This window comes from Protopterus annectens, chromosome 4.part0 (assembly GCF_019279795.1).
Source record: "Protopterus annectens isolate FY-2018-M chromosome 4.part0, PAN1.0, whole genome shotgun sequence".
Taxonomy (NCBI): Eukaryota; Metazoa; Chordata; order Ceratodontiformes; family Protopteridae; genus Protopterus; species Protopterus annectens.
Genome location: NC_056733.1, coordinates 354315995 through 354339781, shown reverse-complemented (window position 1 = coordinate 354339781; position 23787 = coordinate 354315995). Strand labels below are relative to the sequence as shown.

General features: G+C 45.0%; 1 protein-coding gene across 2 annotated transcripts in view; it reads right to left on the bottom strand.

Annotated features, from left to right (window-relative positions):
- The window catches only part of SUDS3 (SDS3 homolog, SIN3A corepressor complex component), a 1220864-nt gene that overhangs the window by 1056404 nt on the left and 140673 nt on the right, over nt 1-23787 (bottom strand). For both annotated transcript variants that reach the window (XM_044068332.1, XM_044068334.1), the window contains exon 4: nt 5337-5408. In XM_044068332.1, the coding sequence (XP_043924267.1) occupies nt 5337-5408 (72 nt within the window). The remainder of the gene's footprint in view (nt 1-5336; nt 5409-23787) is intronic.

Here is a 23787-nt window from a genome sequence, read left to right as displayed (position 1 = left end):
GAACTGGCTGGGGCCTTATGGGGGGGCCTTATGGTTTTCCTGGTGGTTTTTTCCATGGTGGGACAAAAAATGCATATGCTGAATCCATTTGGATTTGAAAATGGTGTTTGAGATAGCTCTTGTGATGTGATGCTGTAGCATAGGATAAAGTGTTTTCGATTGAAAAAACCTTAGTTTTATCCAAGTAGTAACGTAGCTGCCTGTGAATGTCCAAGGAATGCAGAAGTCTTCCTCCTTTGTTCTGTGGATTTGGAAAGAAGGTGGGTAAATGGATGGTTTGATTTAGAGCCACACTGGATACCACCTTAGGCATAAAGGAGGGGTTAGTTCGTAGGGAAACTCTGTCTTGATGAAAAATGAGGAAAGGCTCTACTGCCATTAGTGCCTGAAGCTCTGAAACTCTTCTAGCTGAAGTAATTGCTAGCAGCAGGGCAGCCTTTTATGATATAAACTTTAAGTCAGCTGAGAAAGCTGGCTCAAAAGGAGGTAGCGTGAGTTTTTCCAGAACAAAGTTGAGGTCCCAAGTAGGTGCTGGTGCTCTCCTGGGAGGCCTAATGTTTTTGGCCCCTCTGAGAAACTGCCTTAGGAGTGGATGTTAAAATAAGGGAGGATCCGTGTTGTAGTGAGCAGAAATAGCTGAGGCGTGGATTTTAATAGATGAAAAAGAAAACCCTTTGTGTAACGTCTCAGTTAGATATTACAGAATCTGAGGTATGTCAGGCTGAAGGGTATTTTGGCCTTTAGCTTGGTTCCAGGCGCAAATCGTTTCCATTTGTCTGAGTAGGCTTTCCTGGTGCTGGACCTCCTGGCCTCCAGAATAACATCCATAACAGCTTGTGAGAGAGGAGTTGGCTAGTTGCTTAGGTAATTTGCCATGCAGCCAAGTTTAAGGTTTTGAGCTGGCTGTGTAGAATCTGACTGTCTTGCTGTGAGAGCAGGTGGGTAATTTGTGGTAGAATCCATGGTGGGCCCTGGGCCATATTCCTTAATAGTGGGTACCAGTGCTAGCGTGGCCAGTCTGGGGCAATGAGTATCATTCGGGGTCTCTCCACCCTGACTTTCAGTAGCACCTTTGTGAGAAGGGGTAATGGAGGAAAGGCATATACTGTTAGCATTTTCCAACTGAATGAGAGTGCGTCCACTTTCCAAGCTTGATGATGAAAAGTCCTTGTGCAAAATTTTGTTAGCTGATAGTTTTGAGGGCTGGCAAACAGATCTATGTCTGGGAGCACCCATTTTTGAACTATCATTGCTAATACTTGTGGATCCAGTTTCCACTCGTGGGGATCCATGATGTTTCTGCTTAGGTCGTCTGCCAATGTGTTCTTTTTTCCTGGCAGGAATTGAGCTTGTAATTGAACTTGGTAAGCCAATGCTGTGTTCCACAAGGTCATTGCTTGCCTGCAGAGAGGGTAGGAGTGTGTACCCCCTTGTTTGTTTATGTATTACATTACTGTGGTGTTGTCTGTCCTTATGATAAGCTGTCCTGGATGTAAGAGGTCCTTGAAGGCTGTCAGAGCATTTTGTACAGCTAGCATTTCTTTTTGATTGATGTGCAGATTCCTTTGATCTGCTGCCCATATGCCTTGAACGCACCGTCCTGCCATGTGTGCCCCCCAGGCATAGTCCAATGCATCTGTTGTCATAGTTTGCCTGGCTGGGGGTAGGGTGAAAGGCTGACCCTTGTTGAGGTGATATGCCTGTGACCACCATAGAAACTCCTGTTGAAGGCAGGGAATGAGAGTTATCATTGTTTCCAAGCTGTGGCTGTGTTGAGTCCATACGCTTTTTAGGTACCATTGTAATTTCCTCAAATGCAGTTTTGCAAATGGTATTAGTAGTATGCAAGATGCCATGAAGCCCAAGGCCTGCAGAATTTTTCTTGCAGGGAGTTGGATCTTTGTTGCCATTGTTCTGAAGTATTGAGTTAATTGTAGTTGTTTGTCTGGCGTCAGATAAGCCATCTGGACCGTTGTATTCAAGCTGGCACCCAGGAATGTCATATTTTGTGAGGGCACTAGTTTTGATTTCTTTTCGTTTACTGTGTACCCTAGGCAACTTAGAAGATGTTTTACAAAAGCCAGGTGTTGTAAGAGAATGTCCTTGCTTTCTGCTTGGATGAGACAGTCGTCCAGGTATGGGTATATTTGAATTCCTCTTTGTCTGCAGTATGCAATTACTGGTGCCAGGCATTTTGTGAAGACCCTGGGCGCAGTAGATACACCAAAGGGCAGTGCAGAGAATTGGTAATGGGTTGAACTTGCAATGAAACTGAGGTATCTTCTGCAATTTTGTCTGATAGGGACATGCAGGTATGCCTCCTTGTGGTCCAACATTACTAGCCAAGCTTTCTTGCCCAACATGGGAAGAAGCTGCTGTAGTGTTAGCATCTTGAATTTGGGTACTTGCAAGAAGGTGTTTAAAATTGAAAGGTCCAGAATGGGTCTCCAAGCATTGTCCTTTCTGAGGACTAGAAAGAGCCTTGAGTAAAATCCTTGGCCTTGCTCCTGTGTAGGTACTAGTTGAATGGCTCTCATGTCCATGAGAGCTGTAATTTGGTTTTGTGCCTCTGCCCACTGATTTTGTAGCAGGTTTGGCATTCCTTTTATCCTTGGCAAGGTGTGGAAATGGAATTTGTATCCGTGTGAGATAATGTCTAAGACTCATTTGTCCTTTGTGACGATGCACCCATTGTCTGCAAAAAGTGCTAATTTTCCTCCCAAGGGAGCTGCCAAGAGAGTTTTGCTTGGCAGTTTGAGGTTTAAGTCATTGTGTTTGCCTTCTAGGAGTTTGGGACCTGTCTTCTCCTCCCTTCTGTGTTGCAGTGCCCCATTGGTGAGGTTTGTAAGGGATTTGTGCTTGTCCTCTGCCCCTTGGGCGCTTGTATTTACCCCTCTGTGGTCTGTCAGAAGCTGGAAAGGACCAATTTTTTGTTGGCCAGTTTCTGCTGAAGCGTGGGGGCTGTACCTGTAAGAAATCTTTGACCAACTGCATAGATTTTGCCTTATCCTCCATTTTCTTTAAAACCTCCTCTGCTTTAACCCCAAATAAGACATCCTGCTGTAAGGGTGCATCCAGTAACTTTGCTTTAACATGATCAGGCAGAGATTGTTCCTTTAACCAAGCATGTCTACGTATAACAGACCCAGTAACAGCTGCTCTAGAGGAAGCTTCCAAGGCATCAAAACCACATTGTAAAGTATGTTTGCCCACCTGTTCAGCTGCATGTAACAGATCTTGCATTTCCTTGAATTCAGACTGTTGAGGGTGCGTGCCCATCTTTTGTTTTATTTGAGACATTAGGAATTGCTGGTATTTAAGCATGTGAAATTGACAATGTAGTGCTCTCATAGCTACAGTAGTTGAGGTGTAAACCTTCTTCCCCCACCTATCTAGCGCTCTGGAGTCCCTTTCTGAGGGTACAGGATTTTTAGCCATAGAAGCCTTAGCCCCTTTGGGACCCTGGGAGATTGTCTCTAGATCAGCAACAGGGCTTTTGTAAAGGAATTTGTGTGAGTCAGGCAACTCTATAGTATCTATCTGGTTTGGCTGGAGCAGGAGGCAGAGAATCTGGATTTAGACTAGATTCTAAGAAAACATCATCCACAATGTCCAAAACTGGGGGGATAGCAAGTGGTCTGTGCTGGGGGAGTAAAAGAAACTCTCGGAGCCTTTTCTTTGAGTCGGAGTAGTCCTGTCCTTCCCCAGTGGAAATGTTCCCTCATGGTATGTAAGGTTTCCTCAAAGGAATAATCTTCAGGGGGAGAAGCTGAGGGAATGGAGTCTTCAGCATCAGAATCTTCATAAGGGGGAAAGGAGTAATCCTGTTCCTCAGAGGAGCCTGAGGAAACAGACACTTGATCAGAGGAGGCATAATCCTCCTCTTGTCTAGGCCTTTTGTCGGGGTTGGGAACCCCTGATCAAAGAAATCAAATCTTCAGCCATTTTAAGCATCTGTTTCTGAGGCATAGGGCCTTGACCTGGAGACTGAAGTGTAGGCTTTTTTGGTTTCAGAGGAGTCTTAAGCTTAGTGTAAGATTTAATGGTGAGAGTAGTCGGTCTGAAGACACCTTCAGAAACCGAAGGTGTTTCTACAGCACTGGCTTCCCCTGCTGCAATGTCGTCGTAGAGCTTAAAGAAAATGGCTGCGTCGGCCTAGAACTCTCTGCTGGGGGATGCGAAGCGGTCTGGGGATCCAATTCAGCAGTAGCCAGGGGCTGCGTAGGCGCCTCACTGAAAACCGGAGAACCAGTGACCGGCCCAGCCGAGGCCTCGGAGTCTGGCTTGGATCTAGGCTGCCTGTCTTTATCCTTGCGTTTTTATGCACGCCGGTAGTCGGTTGCTCCGATGGCATGGTCTAATTAAATTTTCTACCGAAGAAGTGTCGTGCAAAATCAAAGCGTCGCTTTATAGTTCGCTTATTGAACCTAGCACAAAACCGTCGTGGTCTGGGCCTAGGCAAGGTATACAAAAAGAATGAAAGTCCTTATGAGGTATTTGCTTCCCACAAGAAATGCAATTATTAACTTTTTCTGACATCAGACTGAGGCAAGGAAAGGTTCCCCAACGGGGTACTTAGCTTTGAAGACTTCGGACTGAAATTCGATTCGAAAATCTCAGGTGTCGGCCGACCAGCACTTGCGTACTGCTTCTGCTTCGGGCACCACACGGCAAGAAAGACTGAAGAAAATGGCGTTGGATGCCTCTGATATACCCCTGGTGCTCTGATGTCAGGGAAGAAGCGACAGCAACCGACGCAGGACCAAGACTTTGGAATTCGGGCCGACTGCGGGACCACCTGACAGCAGGATAACCCAAGTGTGATGACTGCAGCAGGGTAACACGATGAACATCACTGATCCACATGGACCTTTTTCAGACTCTGTCCAGGATCAGTGTGACTTGCTCAGTCATACAGTTAGACAAATGGAGACCAATGTAATCAAATTCTGCACAAAACTTCAAATAATTTGTAGATTAGGAAGTGAACAAAGTTTGCCAAATAAAATGACTGAAGAAGCCCCATTGAATTAAGGTAGTGCAGTCTTGGAGCACACAACAGGCAAAAATAGGACTTATACAAATCACATAAGGAGACTCTCAACTGTAACTGTAGCAAATTACTGCAACATGCTGAATAAGGCGAATAAAAGAATAGTGACTTGAGCATTGTGCATTTTTTAAGTCATTGTTTCACAATACACAACTGCTGCAGCTAAAGTAATTTTCTTTAACGTCACTGAATGATCCAGAAAATGTTTGACATGGTGGGCAACAGCTACATTTCAAACGACGAAAGGAACAAAAAAATCTAGGTTAAGATACAAATTACCAACCTGCATTCCTTACTCTTTCTTTATACTGCTGATCCAATTTCTTTAGTCTTTTCTGATATTCCTGCAATGTACCTGAAATTACAAAAAAACAGTACAAATTTCAGAAAGAAACACAAGGCATGTATCACTAACACAATTATTTGTATTTACATTTAGAACACCCTCTCTTCCATGTCAGAAAAATCGTCAGAATCCAAGTTAAAGAACCGCTTGACAACCTGGACTGCAGCTACAATCTGGGATTGCACACCAAACATCCCAAAATTATCAGGCTGGGGAGCACAGTACTCAATGCACCTATAGCATAACCTCTTTCTCACCCTCTTGACTTCTTACTGTGTTCTACACAGCTTTAAGCATGCCTTTGTCATCCCACGTCCCCAAGTCCCTACTCTCACCTCTGCATCTGACTTCAGGCCCATCATAAACCTGTCTCTCAGAGATACTAGCAAAAATATTCTACAACCAAACTCGAGTAAATCAGCAAGTCTGACATACTCATAAGCATACAACTTGGAATTAGAAGTGAAATACAGCACACTTACTGTACCCTACAAATTTACCAACCAGATGTACAACAACATAGACAATGGTCATGTTACTGCAGCTATACTCTTGAACGTGAAATGGACTTTCAAAAATGTTGACCATACACTATTATTTAATAAACTAGCAGTTTTAGGTTTCTCCGATGATGCTATCATTTGACTCAAAAACTACCTGACAGGTAGAACTTTTAAAGTTGTGGGTGACAATCCCAATTCTCTTCACTGCAATATTTCTGCTGGTGTTCCTCAGGGTTCCTATGCTCCTTTATTTTTTTCTCTATTTCTTGATAACTTGCCCTGGGAGCTCCCAAGTACAAACTGCACTCTATATGCAAATGACACAATCGTCATAAAATATGAGAGGGACATCAGCTACATTTCCAAGGAACTGCAATCCAACTTCTTACTCTGGAACTGGCTAATCTCTAACAAATTAATCAAACTCAAATAAGACAACAATCATGCTATTTGGTACCCCTCAGCAACTTAACAAGGCTGCTAACATTTCTAACTTAGAACTCACTGGTACACCTCTGCGAGTCACTACCTCACCTAGACTTCACTCCTGACCCTAACATTTCACTTACCCCACATACTGAATTCATGGTAAATGAAGTGCTAGCTTAGCTGAAAGCCTCCTACAGAGCCTCTAATACACTTACACTAGAAACCAGAAGGGGCATCACTATCAGTATTCTAATTCACAGACTTGAACATGCACCTCCTACTAGTGTTATATCCTCCAATCACAATTCTACTCTGCTACAAACTGTTAAAACTAAGAATAAAATTCTCAGGATTTATGCACCTCAATCAGTCACATTGAATATCACTGTACCCACAAACAATGCAATTGGCTTCCAGTATGTGCTAGAACAAGTCTCTTGCTTAACTCCCTTACCTACAAACTACTTAACAGTTATTGCCCATACTCAAAAGCTATTCAGTTTCAAAGGCATCAGAGCTATACTCTCAGGAGTGGACAGATGTCTAAGTAAACTTACCATAACAGCAGATGTTCAACTAGATCACTGCTGCAGCAGCATAAGCTATATGGGATATCCCGTCAAGGATCAAACCATCCGTCCAGCTTCCAAAGCTTTAAACCAACTTTCACATGTATTAGTTACTGTTCTGCGTGAAGGGAAGATGTACAAAATCAGTGGTTAAGTCATCAAAAACCTCAGAGCTTTCTTGCCTCAGAAGGAAAAGGCTAGAGCCCTGCCAAATAAGATCGACTGTAACAAAGATCCCATACTGTGGCATAAAAATAGCAAAACCAGGGGGGAAAGGAGGGTGACTGTGGCTAATGTTGCAGTGATCTATTCAACCATCTACTGTTATGATAAGTTTACTTGCACAGCTGTACTATGTTCATCATTATATCACTGCTGCAATAGCACAAGCTATATGGAAGGAATAATGGATCTTAAAAAACTAAGGAGAATGAAGATTGATCAAAGCACAGAACCCTCTGGAGAACAATCCCAACAAAGACTACTCTAGACCAAAAGGAGGATTCCAGTTAGTAGTGGTTGGTAAAGGTGTGCACAGACAGTCCAGCCCTTTGAGTATACTGCAGAAGTAGCCAGGGTCATAGTAGAGTGGGTCCTGACTTTGTGTGGATGTGTCTTGTTACGCTGAGAACAGAAAAAAGGCAATCTGAATGAGTCAACCATTTAGAAACTGTTTAGGCACTATTTGTCCCATTTTCTTACCTTCATAGGAGACAAGCAGGTGATAAGCAGTCCTGAAAGTTTTTGTCCTGTCAGTGTAGTTCCAGGGATGCCCGTGGACATCTAGAGTATGTACTGGCATTTCCATGTCAATCTCCTTGATCTTATTTTTGGCATTTATTGTGATCAGAGTCAAAATTGCTTTGGTTTAAACTCTGGAGGAGAAGGACTAAACCATTTCTAGGCCACAGGCTGGTTGTAGAGCTTTGAATTTTGCTACTGGCCAGTGGCCTCCATTTCATTTTTTTTTTCAGTTCTGGGCTATTATAAGCTGCTTACATTTGTGAGGTGCTGCTCCTAGCACAGCCGTATCAACTGTGCATTGCATCGGTACGGGTACTTAGAACCACAACTATACATATAACCTACTTCAGAAATTTTTAGTGAACTTAATCACTAGTTGTGAAAAAGCACTGGATTTGTGTGAAGTGGCTCATTTCCTCCTTGTGTGTTGATTTGTATTGCTCATTTTTAGACAGAAAGCACTCCAGTCAAGCAAACAAAAGTTATGTACTTACCATAACAATAGATCAGTGTTGTCCATCTTCATCTGGTTCAAACTGTGGGACTCGGATAACGACTTGTCTCTGACACAGGCCAGTTCAAGTCTTTAGACTGCTTGACTCTGCCTCCCTTACTCATAACTCCCCATTCCTCCATCATGCCCCATGACAGAAATATGATGATAAAACATATACAAATGAAAATATATCTCACAACACTTAGAATAAGACAGCCAAGGGGAAGGAAAGACTCCAAAAAGTGGAACAAGCAACATCCAATGTCCAGTCATCACAGGAGAAAATGCTTGCCATGTCAGCAATAAGGTAGGGGGCAGGACAATGGGGAGGCTGAACCAGCTGGAGACAGACAACATGGATCTATCATTATGGTGAGTATGTAACTTTCGCATCCAGTGTTGTCTGCTTCATCTGGCTTCAACCTGTAGGACACAGTCCCCATTCATATACATTCCTCGGATGGAATTAAGGAAGAATATTTTGCAACATGGTGGAGCCAAAGGAAGCCATGTATCTAGATAGAATGTACAGCTTTTAATGAGAGACAAAGGTGTGATGGCCCAGCCAAGTGGCACCAGTACAAATAACATCTACAGGATCTCTAGAAAGGAAAGCTCTAGAAGTAGCTACTGCCCTTGATGAATTACCTTCAAGGAACATGCAAACAAAATACAGTCCGATTGCCACTTGGATAAAGTCACTTAAAAAGGAAACAAACTGACTTGGCTTCCTGAAGGACTTGGTAAGGGCAAAACAGAATCTTAACTGCCTATGTACATCCAGACAATGTGAAAGATATCTATCATGGTTGGAAAAACATAGGAAAATGACGAACTGTTAAGGTTATTCTCAGAAGCAACCTTAAGCAGAAAGGAAGGGTTCATATGAAGAGAAACTCTGTCTCTATGAAACACCAAATAAGGGGATGAAAAAAATCAGGCGCTTGCAACTCTGAAACCTTTCTTGTGGAGGTAAATGCCACCAAAAACAAAGTTTTCCAAGACAGAAGCTTCAAATCTGAAGAGGCTGAAGGTTTAAAATGGAGGACCGGCTAGAACCTGTAGAATGAACAGCAGATCCCATGGAGAGACTGGAGCTTGTAATGGGGGAAAAAACAGAAAAAAAATCACCTTTGAGAAATGCCCTGGAGATCTTGGAAGAAGCTAAAGCCACACTCTCCCTACCAATGTGAAAGTTAGCTTGGCCGTTAACTGTACTTCGATAGCAGAAAAGCTAGAGCCCGAATTAAAGAACTCACTCGGAACATCCAAGGTGGACTCCAAAAGGGCAGAAAAAGGGTGGAGTCCCCAGGCCTCCACCCACAGAGCAAACCTTTTCAACTTACTGGTATATATACTTTTCTAGTGGATTCCTTCTGAGAAGAAGACAAATATGAACAAACGCCTGCGAAAGTTTGGGATTCCTGGCCATCAAGGGAACTGGAGGAGCCACACAGTCAGCATGAGGGACTGAAGATTAGGGAGGGGATCCAGACCTGCTGGATAAGAAATGAGATCCACAACGGGATCCAGTACCCAAGGGGGTATTTCAGAAGAGGCTAAAGGAATGGAAATCACACTGGAAGAGGCCAAAACGGGCAATGAGGATCAATGTAGCTCCATAGCGGGCTGCCTTCTCTAGAAACTATACCATTAAAGGAACTGGGGGATAAGCATAAAGAAGTCCCAGGGGCCAAGCAAGCACCAGAGCATCCCTGGGTGACTGACTGCTGTACTTGGTGTTGGATGGGAAGGAAAACAGGTCATAACATGAAGTGTCAACAGCAGAAAATCCGAGTTGCCACTGTTGGATTTACGGACTACCCGTGAGGCAACAAAATGCTCTTGCTGAGGTTGTCACCCAGAATGTTGGACTTCCCTGGGTTATGCATTGTTATCAGAAACTGCTGAGAGGAGATCACTGCCAAACTCTCATGGCCTCCTGACAGAGACAGTAAGTATGTGTTTCCCCCATTTGTTGAGATACCAGACGACAGGCATATTGTCTGTATGTACTGTAATCACATCCCTGAAAAGCCTGCAATGTAAGGAGGACTGCTCTCATCTCCAGAACACTGATGTGAATGTGGTCCTCTATGGAGGACCAGGACCGTTGAACCACCCTCCCTTCGAAATGCCCCCAACTCTATGAGTGAGGTGTCCATTGTGACCATGGCCAAAAGAAAAATTACAAATGATCTCCCTTCGGTTACTAATGGAGACTGCAACCACCACTGAATCTGCTTGTGACAATTTCATTAATAGTATACAGAAATCCAAAGCATGAGTCAGAAAAGACCACTGTAAAGCCAGAGTCCACTGTAGGGCCCTCATGTGATAACTGGCTAAAGGACCCAGTGTTATTAACTCTGCCATATGACCCACAACCTTCATAAGTGTGTGAGCCAGTGGGTTTTTAGTTGCAAGCACAGACAGGGCCTGAGCCCGAAGGCTGAAAACTCAGGAGCTTGGGAGCCAAGCCAATTGCTGGATTGTGCCTAAATGAGACCCTATGAACTCTAGAACTTGTACAGGCTAAAGACTCGATTTTGGATAGTTGACTGTAATGCCTAAGTTGTCACACAGCTGCAGTAAGGAGTCCCTGGTCATAATCAACTATGCCGCTGTGTGGGCGGTGCGGAGGCAATCTTTCAGGTACAGAAAGAGCTGAAAACCCTGCAGCTGGAACCAGGCTGCAACCACTGTCATGCACTAGCTAAACACCTGGGGGGGTTATGGTGAGACAAAATGGCAGGGTCCTGGACTGGTAATGACTGTACCCCAGCTAGAAGTGAAGAAACCTCTGGGAACGCCAGTCTATTATGATGGGATAAGTGTCCTTGTCTATCCAGCACATCTAATTGTCCTTCCTCAGAAAAGGTAAAATGGACTCCACAGTGACCATCCAGAACTTGGTCTTTTTCACAAACTGTTTCAGCTTGCTCAAATCCAAAACTTGTCTGAGGTTCTTAGTTTTCTTTGGAACTAAAAAGAACCTAGAATAGACCACGGATCCAATCTGGTATGGTGGGACCTCCTGAATGACTCAACTTATGAGTAGCATTTGAATCTCTGCTGCTGCGTAAAGTTTCTGACAGGGTAGAACATCTGGGAAACATTTTGGGTGATTCATTCCTTTTTTAGAAGTTGCAAAGTAATAACCTCTAAATAGGACTCAAACACAGATGTCTGAGCTGTTGGCCTCCCAAGCTTTTCGGGTGAGAGCTAGAAGACCCCAGACTGCCACCAGAGAAGAGCAACCAAGCAACTCTTCAAGATCGCTGAAACGGCCCACCGGAAAAAGCCACATAGAAGCCCTGATTCTACAGACCACCTCTGCCCTTGCTGGTAGCATCCATTATGATTCCCCCCCTCCCCAGCCTTTGGGAGGAGCCCTCTGGAGGAGCATCCCAGTAAGAGAAGTGTGACCTTCTGAAAAAGAGATGCTTACCCCCTTTTTAAGTCCTAGAAAAGGTCCATGGAGGGGGTAGAAAAGCATACTCCGAAGGCAGACAGATTCTTCCTGTTTTGTTTGATCCTCATCAAGAGTATCCTTAACCTTGGGCCTAAACAAGGACCCGTCAAAGGGGGCATTGATGAAGGGTGCTTTGAAACCACGTAGGTGGCATCACATTGCAATCTCAGAGCCTGCCACTTAAGATGCTCCGTCGGCTGAGTTAGAGAGGAGTCTTACTGAAACGTTGGCGACTGAAACCAAGATGGACAACTGAATTTCCTGCTTTTTTTGTTGAGTATGCTGAGACTGCTGTGTCTTGAGGGTACTCGACACTTCAGACACTACTTCCCACTGAAGCCTTGTCAAGTGAGATAAATAAAGTGTTCTCAATGTAAAGGTGGATGAGGCATCTGAACACTTTCCTAATTGATCCAGCACCCAGGACTCCCCGTTTGGGTGGTGAATCATAGGAAGTTACTAGGCTAGTGGCCCTGAGGCCCTTACACGCCTAGCCAAGAATTTAGCCCATGTTCTGACAAGTCAGCAGCCTATGCCCCTGTCCAGCAGGGACACAGGCAGAATCCCAGGGGTGTATTTTCGGTTCCCCATCCGGTTATCCAGGTTGCACTTAAAAAGAGTTAATGAGGTACTCTGCTTGATGTGGAGAGGGAGTCTATTCCACAGAAGGGGGGAGTCTCTGGGCCACAAATCTGTCTCGCCAACAAGTCCTACTGATGTCACAGACCAGGTCAAGGTCGCATGCGTGGGTTACTTGAGTAGAGCTTGATGTGCAGATATGCAGCAGTCCCATCAAGGCAGGGTCCAAGGTTGCTTTGCATGCCAGACAGAGGTCACCTCTGAGGAGTCTGTATGAGATGAGCAGAGGGGCAGGGCTTTTAGCCGATGTAGGGTAGATGTTTGATGGCCTGGATTCTCCTGGTGAGGAAACTCTGTGTTCTCCAGCTGCTGCATGCACTTTGTGAGGTACATGCCAAAAGGGGCACTGTACTCAATAATGGGTCTTATAAGGGAAGAATACAGGGATGTTATGACCTCCTTGTCCCTGGATGAGATACCCTTTCGATTGAGATGTGCCATGGAGAAAGCTTTTCATACAACAAAGGCAATATGGTGGTCAAAAGTCAGTTTGCTATCAACCTTTGTGCCCAAGTCCCTCATGACTGATTGCTTGCTTAGGACCTTTTTGTTAACGTGATAATTTGTGGGGATGTCACTCTCCCCAAAGGGGATGATGATGCATTTTTGGCATTCAGTTTGAGGCCATGTTTCTGGCACCTGTCTCATTTTGTTTGGGTTGGGTTGAATCGAGGAGCTCTCCAAAGAAATCTCCTTCTTGGTAGCTGCCGCCACTATAGCCTTGACAGCCAGACCCTTAGTCCAATGAGATCTGTCTTTGGAGAAACAAGAACTTCATCGGGCTTTTTAAGAATAGGCTCCCACTATGTCAGTGGTCCTTTCATGGCCTTCTGGATAGCAGGTCTATAAGGGCATCCAGCGGGGAAATCACCAAAGGCATGGATGGGCCTATGTGAAAGGCCTTCACAAAAACTGACTCCTCCAGAGAGGGGGCTTCAGTGGTTCAGCCTCCACACTGGTGAAGTAGCTTTGATAAACTGCTGAAAGAGATGTCATCAAGGAGTGACTTAGGGGAACCCTCTCCTTCCTTGAGGTCAGTATCCTCAGAGAAAGACGTCTCTGCAGAAATCAAGTGCTTCCTCTAGCACGTTCTTGTCAGAAAACTCATGTTCTGACAAAGCCAGGGATGAGGGGGAAGAGTCAGGAAGAAGGCTGCAGGCTGGCTGACACAGGCTGTCCCAAAGCAGAATGTTGACTGACCAAAAGAAAAGATGAAAATTGGGAGGGGGTGCTGCCTGGAGAAATCCAACCATTCGCTCTGGAAGACAGCATCCTTTCTACGATCAAAGGCAAAGGAGGAGGCAGGTTTCTCAGACCCAGGGGTCCCAGAAACAAGGGTACCAAAGACAGCCCCCAAATCCAAGGGAGCCACGCCTAGACCTGATGCGGAGATCAGAGCTGAGCTGTCCAAAGCAGAAGCCCTGAGAAGAAGCAATGATCCAGAAGACGCCCCTTCCCAGAAACAGCATCTTCAACGCCATGGCTCCGAGGTGCCGATGACCCCCGAACAAGTCAGGATTGAGGCTACCAAGGAACAGGATGAAGCCAAAGACAGCAAAACCATCAGATGTGATCTGGGGGATGGGAACTCAGCTGGACCTGAAGACCTTGGATATGAAGGGGAAGAGGGAGGAAGCCAGAAGGATGGAGCCAAGGGTCCCATGCCGGACCCAAACCAGAGAGGATAAGGCCTAATTTAATCTGTGCTTGCAAAAAGGACCTAATCAGCTGCTCCAGATCAGTAGTTTTGATGCTGCCCACTGACCTCTATGACCAAACGGAAGAAGCCACCAAAGATGGCTTGGAGGGTCTATGAGAGGAGGATCCTGCTTGCTGGATCTCAGCTGGAGAGTCAATGAACCAGTGCAGAGATGGAAAAGACTCTGCCAACCAAAGAAGAGGAGTGCTAGGAGAAAATGGAGAAGCCACCCTACCTGAAGGTGGTCCTCTGACCAGGAAGGGGCTTGGAATGCTTTGAGCCAGAGAAACTATCTTGCTTGGTTTGGGTGCTGAAGGTGATTGGCTCTAAGACAACAGAGCCAATGTCGGCGCCGGGGCTGCCAGACAAGCCAAAAGTTGGGAAACCTTCAGATCTGACAAACCCAAGGGAACAGGTCTATTGGTGCAGGCTGAAGAAGGCCGCTTATGCTCCCTATTAGCCTGCCTGGAGTCTCACAGCTAGGATATCTCAGACCCAGTCTTGTAAGCCAGGAGAGAAGCTGCTCTACATGAAGGATGAGGAGGAGCAGAGGAGCCAGAGGGTAGAAGCTCTTTGAAAGTAAGCTTGGCCCTACACTCATTAATAGCTTGACAGCCAAAGCTCTCACAAATGCAGCATCCTGAATCCATATGCCTCAGACCCAAACAGTATACAGATTTTAGGTGTGCTTCCTGGTTGGGAAACTTGTGCCTGTAGGATATACACTTTTAAAACCCTTATCGATCTAAATCGCTATTAAAAACTACAGCACAATAACACTAATAAACACTACAAAACTACACTACCTACCTAACACTACCAGGACAACATGAAAGCTTCCATGGGTAAGGGAAGCAAAAGCAGTATTTTTTTGTAAGATTCTAACTCTTCAAATATGAAAAAGTAAAACAGAGCCAAAGACCGAGCTGCAGACATGAATGATAGCAAACTAGATCTGGGAAGCTTATGGAGGAAAGGGAAGTTATAGGTAAGGGAGCCGGAGCCAAACAGGCTAAAGACCTTCAAATTGGCCAGTCTCAGACTCAAAGTTCCACAAGTTGAAGCTAGACAGCGCAGACAACATAGGATCTTCTATTTTTAAGCACTACTCCTCCCTCTAGCTCACAGTAGTAAACTGGAGCTGCAGATCTGCACTTTCCTACTGTCTCTATGGCCAATTTGGTTGAAATGGGCAACCTGAGACAGTGTAAGAAAAGTCTTGTGTTTACTGACAACCACCTGTTACTTCACCTCTCACGCACTGTGTCAGTTTTAGTTATGTAATGTTATTGCAGGCAAAGCTCTCAAATGAAGCCACTAAAAATAACAAACAGGCCATCGGCACCATGCAACTCCACAATAAACCAATCTCAAACACCTCATTAGCAGAGGCTCTTAGAAGTAACCCATCTAACCCATAGATGCCTCCTAAATGTAACTGAAGAAGCAATTATCTTCAACAACCTCACAATCACACATCACAGGCAGCACCCACCAAGAAATATACATCCAGGAGTCACACTGACTCAGTCCAAAACCCCAAAAGGCAAACCTCCACAAATTCCAATATCCTCATCATAGCTGACTCAACTGTGTGGAACACCGATACAACACTCACCGGGCTGTGCAAAGATAGAGTCACAGTCAGTTGACTATCAGGTGTTCCAATTATCCACATCAAACAAGTACTGCAGGTCCCTGCATCACAAGTACACATAAAACACAAAGAACACGTCAGTGTAAATGACTTGAGATGTACTAAATGAAGAGAAACAGGATGGTGTTACAGAATGTGTGTCTGAGGCAGGTGTGAAGCTAGCCTTGAGCAGTATTCTACCACCACCAAGAAAGATGCCACAATATGCACAATAGACAACTAAAGTCAATGACTAGCTTAGATTGTGGTGTCATTCTAAGGAGGCACAATACATGTCAGACTGGGAAGAGATGATAGATGGTCCAAACTGTTTTGCCAGGAATGGCCTGCACCTCTCTTCCAAGCCTTCTGTATACTGGCTAAGACCTTGTCCACCCTCATAGAGCAGTTGTTTAGGCAAAGTAACCCTTCTAAAGCTTCCAAAATATCCAATTAGAATCAGGGCACCATTAAGGTATTGCTGCTGGAGCATTAACCAGTGAAAGCACTCTATTAGTGTAAGGCTTCAATATCGAACATGTGTACAGGCCCATCATGTTAGAAGTAAGCACTAAAGACAAAGGTGTGTCTCTGTATTACTACAAAAAAAAAAAAAAAAACTTACCTCCAGACTCATTAGAAAAGATAATTATATGGAACTCCTCCATACCCAGCTTACTATAAACAAAACGTATCACTTCATATTTAAAGTACAGTTATGTTAGTAAACTTACCATAAGTAGATGCTCAGATGATTACTGGCTCAGTAGCCTTAGCTATAGCGGTTATATCCTGCCTAGGATATCACAGCTGGCCAGCTTCCAAAGCTTAAAGAAACCTTCCATGCACCCAGATTGTTGACAGCTTAAGCAGAACTGGAGAAAATCAGAGGTATGAGCACAACACTCCAGAGTTTTCATGCGAACTGAATGAGGCTAGAGCCCTAAAAGAAGTCAATGCTAAGTAACTAAAAAAAAGTATGTCTTCACCATGGCAACCAAATCATACAAAAATAAGGGGGATGAAGCAGCTACTGCAACAGCAGTCACTCAAACATCTACTGTTATGGTAAGTTACTTGCACAACTGTACTATATTAATCATTTCATTACTACTGCAATGACTGTAGCTATATACACAGAAAACTACAGCATTTATAGGCATTGGGAAGGAGGAAGGGATGAGGATCCAGCAGCACTTGAAGAACGGTCCTAGCAAAACCTGCTATAGACCTGGAAAAGGATTTCAGTTTGTAGCACTTTGTAAATGTATGTAGAGAGAGACAAGTTGCTGCCTCTAAAATAATTCTTGTTTACCCACTTTCCAAAAAAGCCACTGAAAAAGAAAGGCCCAAGTAGAATGTGCCTTGACCCCAATTTGAATTGACCGATTATTGTGGGAAAAACAAAAGGAGATAGCATGGGACAAACAGATGGAAACAGTCTGCTTTAACATAAAAGAAATGAATACCTGATCAGAATATCTGAAGGTTTTAGTTTCGTCAAGATAGTGTCCGAGTTGTCTATGGAGATCCAAAGTAGGAAGAATCCACTCTTAAAACATTTTAGGTTTTGGAAAGAAGACAAGAAGATGGACAGCCTGGCTCAAAGTAAAATCAGATAATACACTATCCTTGTTTCTGGGCGGTTCCACCTCTTTTTGGAGCTTCCTTGCCATTGTTTTTTGACATGAAAACTCTGAGGGGTGTTGTGCCCACACTTCTGATTTTCTCCAGCTCTGCTCAAGCTGTCAACAGTCTGGGTGCTTAAATGAAGGATTAGTCCTCAAAGAAACACTACCTTTGTGGAAAATGAAATAAGGTTGACCTACCAGGAGTGCTTGCATCTCACTGTTCTTGTAGAGGTCAGAGCAATCAACAAAACTGTTTTCCAAGTTAAGAACCTCAAGTCAACCTGATGTGCTAAGTTCAAATGAAACAAGATTTAATTTTTCCATACCAAAATTAAAATCCCAAGGAGGAACCACCTGTTTTCTAGGAAACGTGGTATGCAGAACCCCTTTCAAAAGCATTTTAACATAGTAATGCATTTTAAAAAGTGGAAAACCCGTGAAAGGCCAGAGGATAATACACAAATACTGCAGATCCAGAGAATTATTCTTAAGAGGACCTTAGTTCATGTTTTGACACCTACTAGAAAATCTGTTTCATTTACCAATATCTGATTTTCTGGCAACAGATGTCTTTACCTGCTTTAAAACCTTCTGCACTTCCTCAAAAAATAAGCACCTAAAAGGCATTAAAACTCTTATCATTCAGGCAGTTAGTTTAAACTGTTTTACCCTGGGTTGCATCAAACAAACCCTGTCTTGTGTAAATAGGTCCAGTCTGTGAGGAAGCTTGTGGTAACTCCCCTTGGCTATTTCCAAAAGAAGGGGGAACCACTTTCAGAAATGCCTGGACCAGAAATTATTCACCACAATAATCTTTGGTGAGTTCATTATCTTCGAAATGACTCTGGATGCTAGTGGAAAGGCATACAGAAACACTCCCTTACAAGGAAAAAAGAATGCATTTGTTTTCCATGCCTGCCTGCAAGGAGTCCTGGGGCAAAATTTTACCAGTGGTTTGTATTGAATGCAGGTATATCAGGTGTTCACCACAGTGGGATCAAATCATGGAATACTCCCTAATTCAAATTTCCATTCGTATGTGTCTGTCCTGGTTCTATTCAGCTTGTTTGCCACAATGTTTTGCACTGATAAAATGCAAGACACCAATATTCCAGGCCACCATGGCTAGCCCACACCAGAATTCAGATAAAACCGGTATCTCCACCAATGCAATTCCTTTTTTACAAATCCCAAAAACTGGAATTTGGAAGTAGGGGATGAAGTCTGGCTGGAGGAATCATGAAAATCATAAATACCATGTATCCTAATATACTGAGAAATTCCCTTGCTGAAGTCCTGGACTGAGTAAATACATCTAGATATAGGCTTACTTTTTCCTGTAGAGACACCCAAGTAATATAATCCTGTGGGAAGGAGCAAGTCAGGACTTTTGAATATTCTCCTGGAAAACTAGTCCGTGAAGGAGATTTTTTACTCAAGTAAGAGATTCCAGAAAGTTTTAAAAGGATTCTGCAAAGGTAATTAAATTGTCTAAATGATGAAACGTGAATATTTTGCAGTATGCAATACACTATCACTGGAGCTAGACACTTTGTGAACACCACTGTAACAGTAGCTAACCCAAAGAGTAACTGCAGGGAACTGAAAGTGTAACCCAGACACAGAAAACCTTAAACATTTTTGAAATCTGGCTACAGAAATTTGATTTCTATGAAATGTTTTTCTTTGGAATCAGAAACATTCTTGAATAAAAACCTTTCCTGTCAGGGAATGAGGAATAGTCTCTATTACTCACTGAGCTAGCAGATGCTGAATAATCAGACAGAATGAGAAGTTATGTACTTACCATACCGTTCCATGTTAGTTGTCTTCTCTCGCCTTCTTTCTTGCTGGATGGGTTCGGAGCCGAACCTCGGCTCCGACTCGGCTTATATTAAAGCTCGAGAGCTAATTTTACCGGCTTGAGGCAACCCTATATCCCATGATGCTAGGCGGTAACTACCCAGATCTCGTTTGGTAGCTAAGAAACCATAGCCAATTCAGTCTCCCCTCTGAGGTGGAGGAGCAGAAGGAAGAACTCCCAAAAATCACTACTTGAAGCTGAAACTACCCCAGGACCAACTGTCTGAGCTAGGAATAATGCAAGATAAGGTCCCCTGTAAGAAGGGGAAGAACCTCTCGGTCTGTCCAGGCTAGGGGGATGGTGGGCGGGACGCAAGAAAGAAGGCGAGAGAAGACAACTAACATGGAACGTTATGGTAAGTACATAACTTCTCAATGTTAAGTTGTCAATCTCGCCTTCACTCTTGCTGGATGGGACCACGTCCCTAGCACATTTATCCTGGGTGGCTCATTGGAACAGACTCTTGAGAACGGTGGAACCAAAATTTGCCCTGTTTCTGGAGGCCGTGTCCAATTTGTAATGTGTAACGAAAGTATGAGGAGAGGCCCATGTGGCAGCCGCACAGATAGTGTCTATTGGTAATCTAGCTTGAAAGGCTGTAGATGTAGCCAACGCTCTGGTTGAAGCCTAGAAGGCAATTCTTTACCTCTGAGTTGATAAATACAGGTAATCACAGAAGACAGCCACCTAGACAGGGTTACTTTAGATACCGGAAGACCCTTTTTACTCTCAGCATAAGATAAAAAAAGTTGATCAGATTTCCTGAATTGTTTAGTTCTGTCCAGATAGAAGCGGAGCTGACGATGAACGTCCAGACAATGTAGTTTTTGCTCCGCCCTGTTTGAATAATTAGGAAAGAGAACTGGAAGATCAATAGATTGATTTAAATTTGTCTGAGAAGCCACCTTGGGTAAAAAAAGACGGGTTAGTTCTTAGAGAAACCCTGTCTTTGTGGAACACTAAATAAGGAGGGCGAATGCAGAGGGCATGAAGTTCAGATACTCTCCTAGCCGACGTAATGGCGACTAGGAATAGTGTCTTCCAGGAAAGTAACTTCAAGGAACAGGTGGCCGCAGGTTCGAAGGGAGGGAGAATCGAGGATGCTAAAACTAAGTTTAAATCCCACTGTGGTGGGGGGTCTTTGATCGGAGGCCTGAGTAAAAAGATACCTCTGAGGAATGCCTTGCAAAGCTTATGGGACATGATGTTGGAGTCCGACAAGCCTATGTGAAAACTTGCGATGGCTGCTAGCTGAACTTTTACTGTGGAGGAAGAAGATCCTGAGTGAAAGATTTCAGCTAGGAAATCTAAGATCGAGTGTATTGGAGCAGTGAAGGGATCTATGTTCCTAGCCTTTGCCCAAAAGGAAAAGCGTCGCCATTTACTAGCATAGATCCTTCTGGTGGAAGATTTAAGGGAAGCTACGATAATATCGCGGACAGAATTTGAAATCATTGGAAGCCTGGCTAGGGACGGAAGAGGAGCAACCAAGCTGTGAGGTTGAGAGATTGGAGGGATTGGTGCAGCTGCCCTGATTGATGGGTCAAAAGATCTGGCATTGGATCCAGATGCCAAGGCTGCTCCACAAGGTAGCGATGCAGGAAAGGGAACCATATCTGTCGAGGCCAATAAGGGGCAATGAGGATCATCTTGGCCCTCAAGGCAGTAGCTTTCTGAATTGTTTGTGATTAACGGAAAGGGGGGAAAGGCGTAAAGAAGTCCCCGAGGCCAATCGTGGACTAGAGCGTCTCTGGGGGGATGGCCTGGAAGGGGGAAGAGTGTGAAGAAGTCGAGGCACTTGCTGTTTTGTGGTGTTGCAAAAAGATCGCAGCAAGGAAACCCCCACTTCCGAAATATTTTGTCCGTCCCCGATTGCTTGAGAGACCACTCGTGAGGCATGAGAACAGCTCTGCTCAGCCTGTCCGCTATGACGTTGGACTTCCCGGGGATGTGCGTTGCTATCAGAAACCGCTGAGAAGAGATTGCCCATTGCCAGAGTCTGAGTGCTTCTCGACACAGGGGATATGACCTGGTTCCGCCCTGCTTGTTGATATACCATACTATGGACATATTGTCCACCTGAATTGCAATTGTCCCCAGGAGAAGAGAGTCTTGAAGGGCTTGCAACGTCAAAAGCACTGCTCTCATCTCCAGGACGTTTATGTGCAAGTGGCATTCGAAGGGTTGCCATGTGCCATGGACTGTCCTGTCTTGAAAATGGGGGAGTAAAAGGTCTGCCTTGATGGACTTGAGGGGAGACCATCCACCAAGACAGATGTTTTCTGCAAGATAGAGTTATTAGGATCTTGTGTGTGTCATAGGGAGCTGTTGGAAGGACCACTGGGAGAAAAGCATCCACTGAAGAAGCCGCATGTAAAAGCGGGCAAGGGGAAGGAGCAGGATGGCTGCTGCCATGAGACCTAACACCTTCAGAACATACCTGGCCTGAACTTTGTTGTTCTGAAGAAGGACGTGAACATGACTTTGAATATCTAAGACCCTCTGCTCCGTTAACTTTGCTGAGAGCTGAATGGTGTTCATGGTGGTGCCTATGAAGGTAATAGACTGACAAGGCAACAAGGCAGACTTTTCGAAATTTAGAGAGATACCTAGCTCTTTGCAAATGTGGATGGTGTAGTCTCTGGCTAGAAGAAGTTGACACCTGGTGGTGGCAGTGAGGAGCCAGACATCTAGATATGGAAACACCTGGAATCCTTGACGTCTCAGGTGAGCCGTAACCACTGCCATACATTTGGTGAACACTCCGGGGGCTGTACTGAGACCAAACGGCAGGGCTCTGAACTGGTAGTGACTGGCTCCCAGCCTGAAGCAGAGAAACCTTCTGGAGCGCCTGTGCATTCTGATGTGATAGCACGCATCCTGAAGGTCCACTGAGCACATCCAATTGTCCTTGCCCAGAAGGGGTAAAATGGACTGTAGCGTGACCATCTGGAACCTTGTTCTTTTTACAGACTTGTTTAGATTGCTGAGATCCAATATTGGCCTCCAGTCCCCTGTTTTTTTTGGTACCAAAAAGAACTTTGAGGAGACTCCGGATCCTAGCTGGTCTACTGGGACTGGCTGGATGGCTCTCTTTTTTAGCAGCTTTGATATTTCTAGTGCTGCTTGTTCCCTTAGTACTGGGTGGAACATCTGGAAGAGACCCCCATTTGAATCATTGGGGTTTGGATAAAGGGGATTTTGTAACCCTCGGATATGATCGACTGCAACCATTTGTCTTGAGTGAGGGAGAGCCAGGCTTGTGAGTACAGAGCTAATCTTCCCCCGACTGCCTCCGAAGGTGGACAGTCGGGCAACACCTCAGGGATGCTCGAAGGGTTTGTCAGAGAGGGTTTCTCTGCTACCCTGGTTCTGCGGACCCCCTCTGCCTCTTGGGCGGCATCTGTTGTTGTTGTTCCCCCCTCTGCCTCTAGGGGTGAACTGACCTCTTGCGCCAGGCGTGACTCCTTGTGATTTACGGAACCACATTTTTCCACGCTTTTGACCCTTAGGATATGGTCTGGATGGGGTAGAAAAATGGACTCCTACGGCAGAAAGAGTCTTGCCATCTTGTTCGCATCTGGTCAAAGTATCTTTCACTTGAGGTCCAAACAACGCTGAACCATCAAAGGGGGAGTTAGTGAAAAACGCCTTGAAGGGGTCTGCGAAGTTACAAAGCCGCATCAAGGCATGACGCCTCAAAGCCACACCTGTGCCTACGGCCCTACTCGCTCCATCGGTTGCATATGAAATAAGCCGCATGGAGGAGTTGACAATAGAATTCAGGGTTCCTAGCTGTGAGTTAATTTTTTCCTGAGACCCAGCAGCTGATGGATCCTGTAGGACTTCACCCAGTTCTTTAAGAATGTCTCTTTGAAGACGGGTGAAGTGGCATAAGTAGTTCAGCGACCACATGGCAAAGGTTGCTGACGAGAACATCCGCTTGCCGTACCTATCCATTGTCCTAGATTCCTTGTTAGGCGGATGGATAGGTACTGAAGGATCAGCCAGTTCCTTCTTAGTGGCCACTGCCACCACCATGGCATCAACTGGGACACCTTTGGATAAAAATTGTTTATCAGAAGGGGCTGTTATAAATTTAGAAGGCCTCCGTGGGGTGGGTTCCATCGAGTCAGGGGCCGTCCACGCCTTCCGTGCCACCACTTCCATAAGGGGGTCTAAGGGCGGAGACACCCAGGAGGTGGAGGGTCAAGAACCAAAAGCCTCCAGGTAAACCGACTCGTCCTCGGAAGGATTAAGGGAAGACCAGTTCCCCCTCTGTTTAAGGATTTCAAGGATGTCAGAGAAGGAGACATCCTCAGAGGGGGACCTTGGGGATCCTTCTGACTCATCCAAGTCGGTATCAGATGTGACGGACTCGGGGGAGTCCACATGTTTCCTCTTACATGTCCTCTTACGCGGGGGTTCACCTGATGGATCAGGGGAAACATCGGAAGAGGAGGATATTCCCAATGGGGAAACCTGAGGCGTTGGTCTCTGGCGGGGCGAGAGTAGGAAGAGACATCAGCAGTCACTACTGTGGGAGGAGCTGATGGAGCTGATCGTAGAGCAGGCACTGGGGCCAATACGCTCCTCATGACCTTGAAGGCGCTCCTGTCAGGCAGGCTAGAGAGCTCCCGCTCCGAAGAGCTAGGAACCCCAGCTGGCACCGACAAGGACGGCTCTGAAGCCGATGTCGGGGC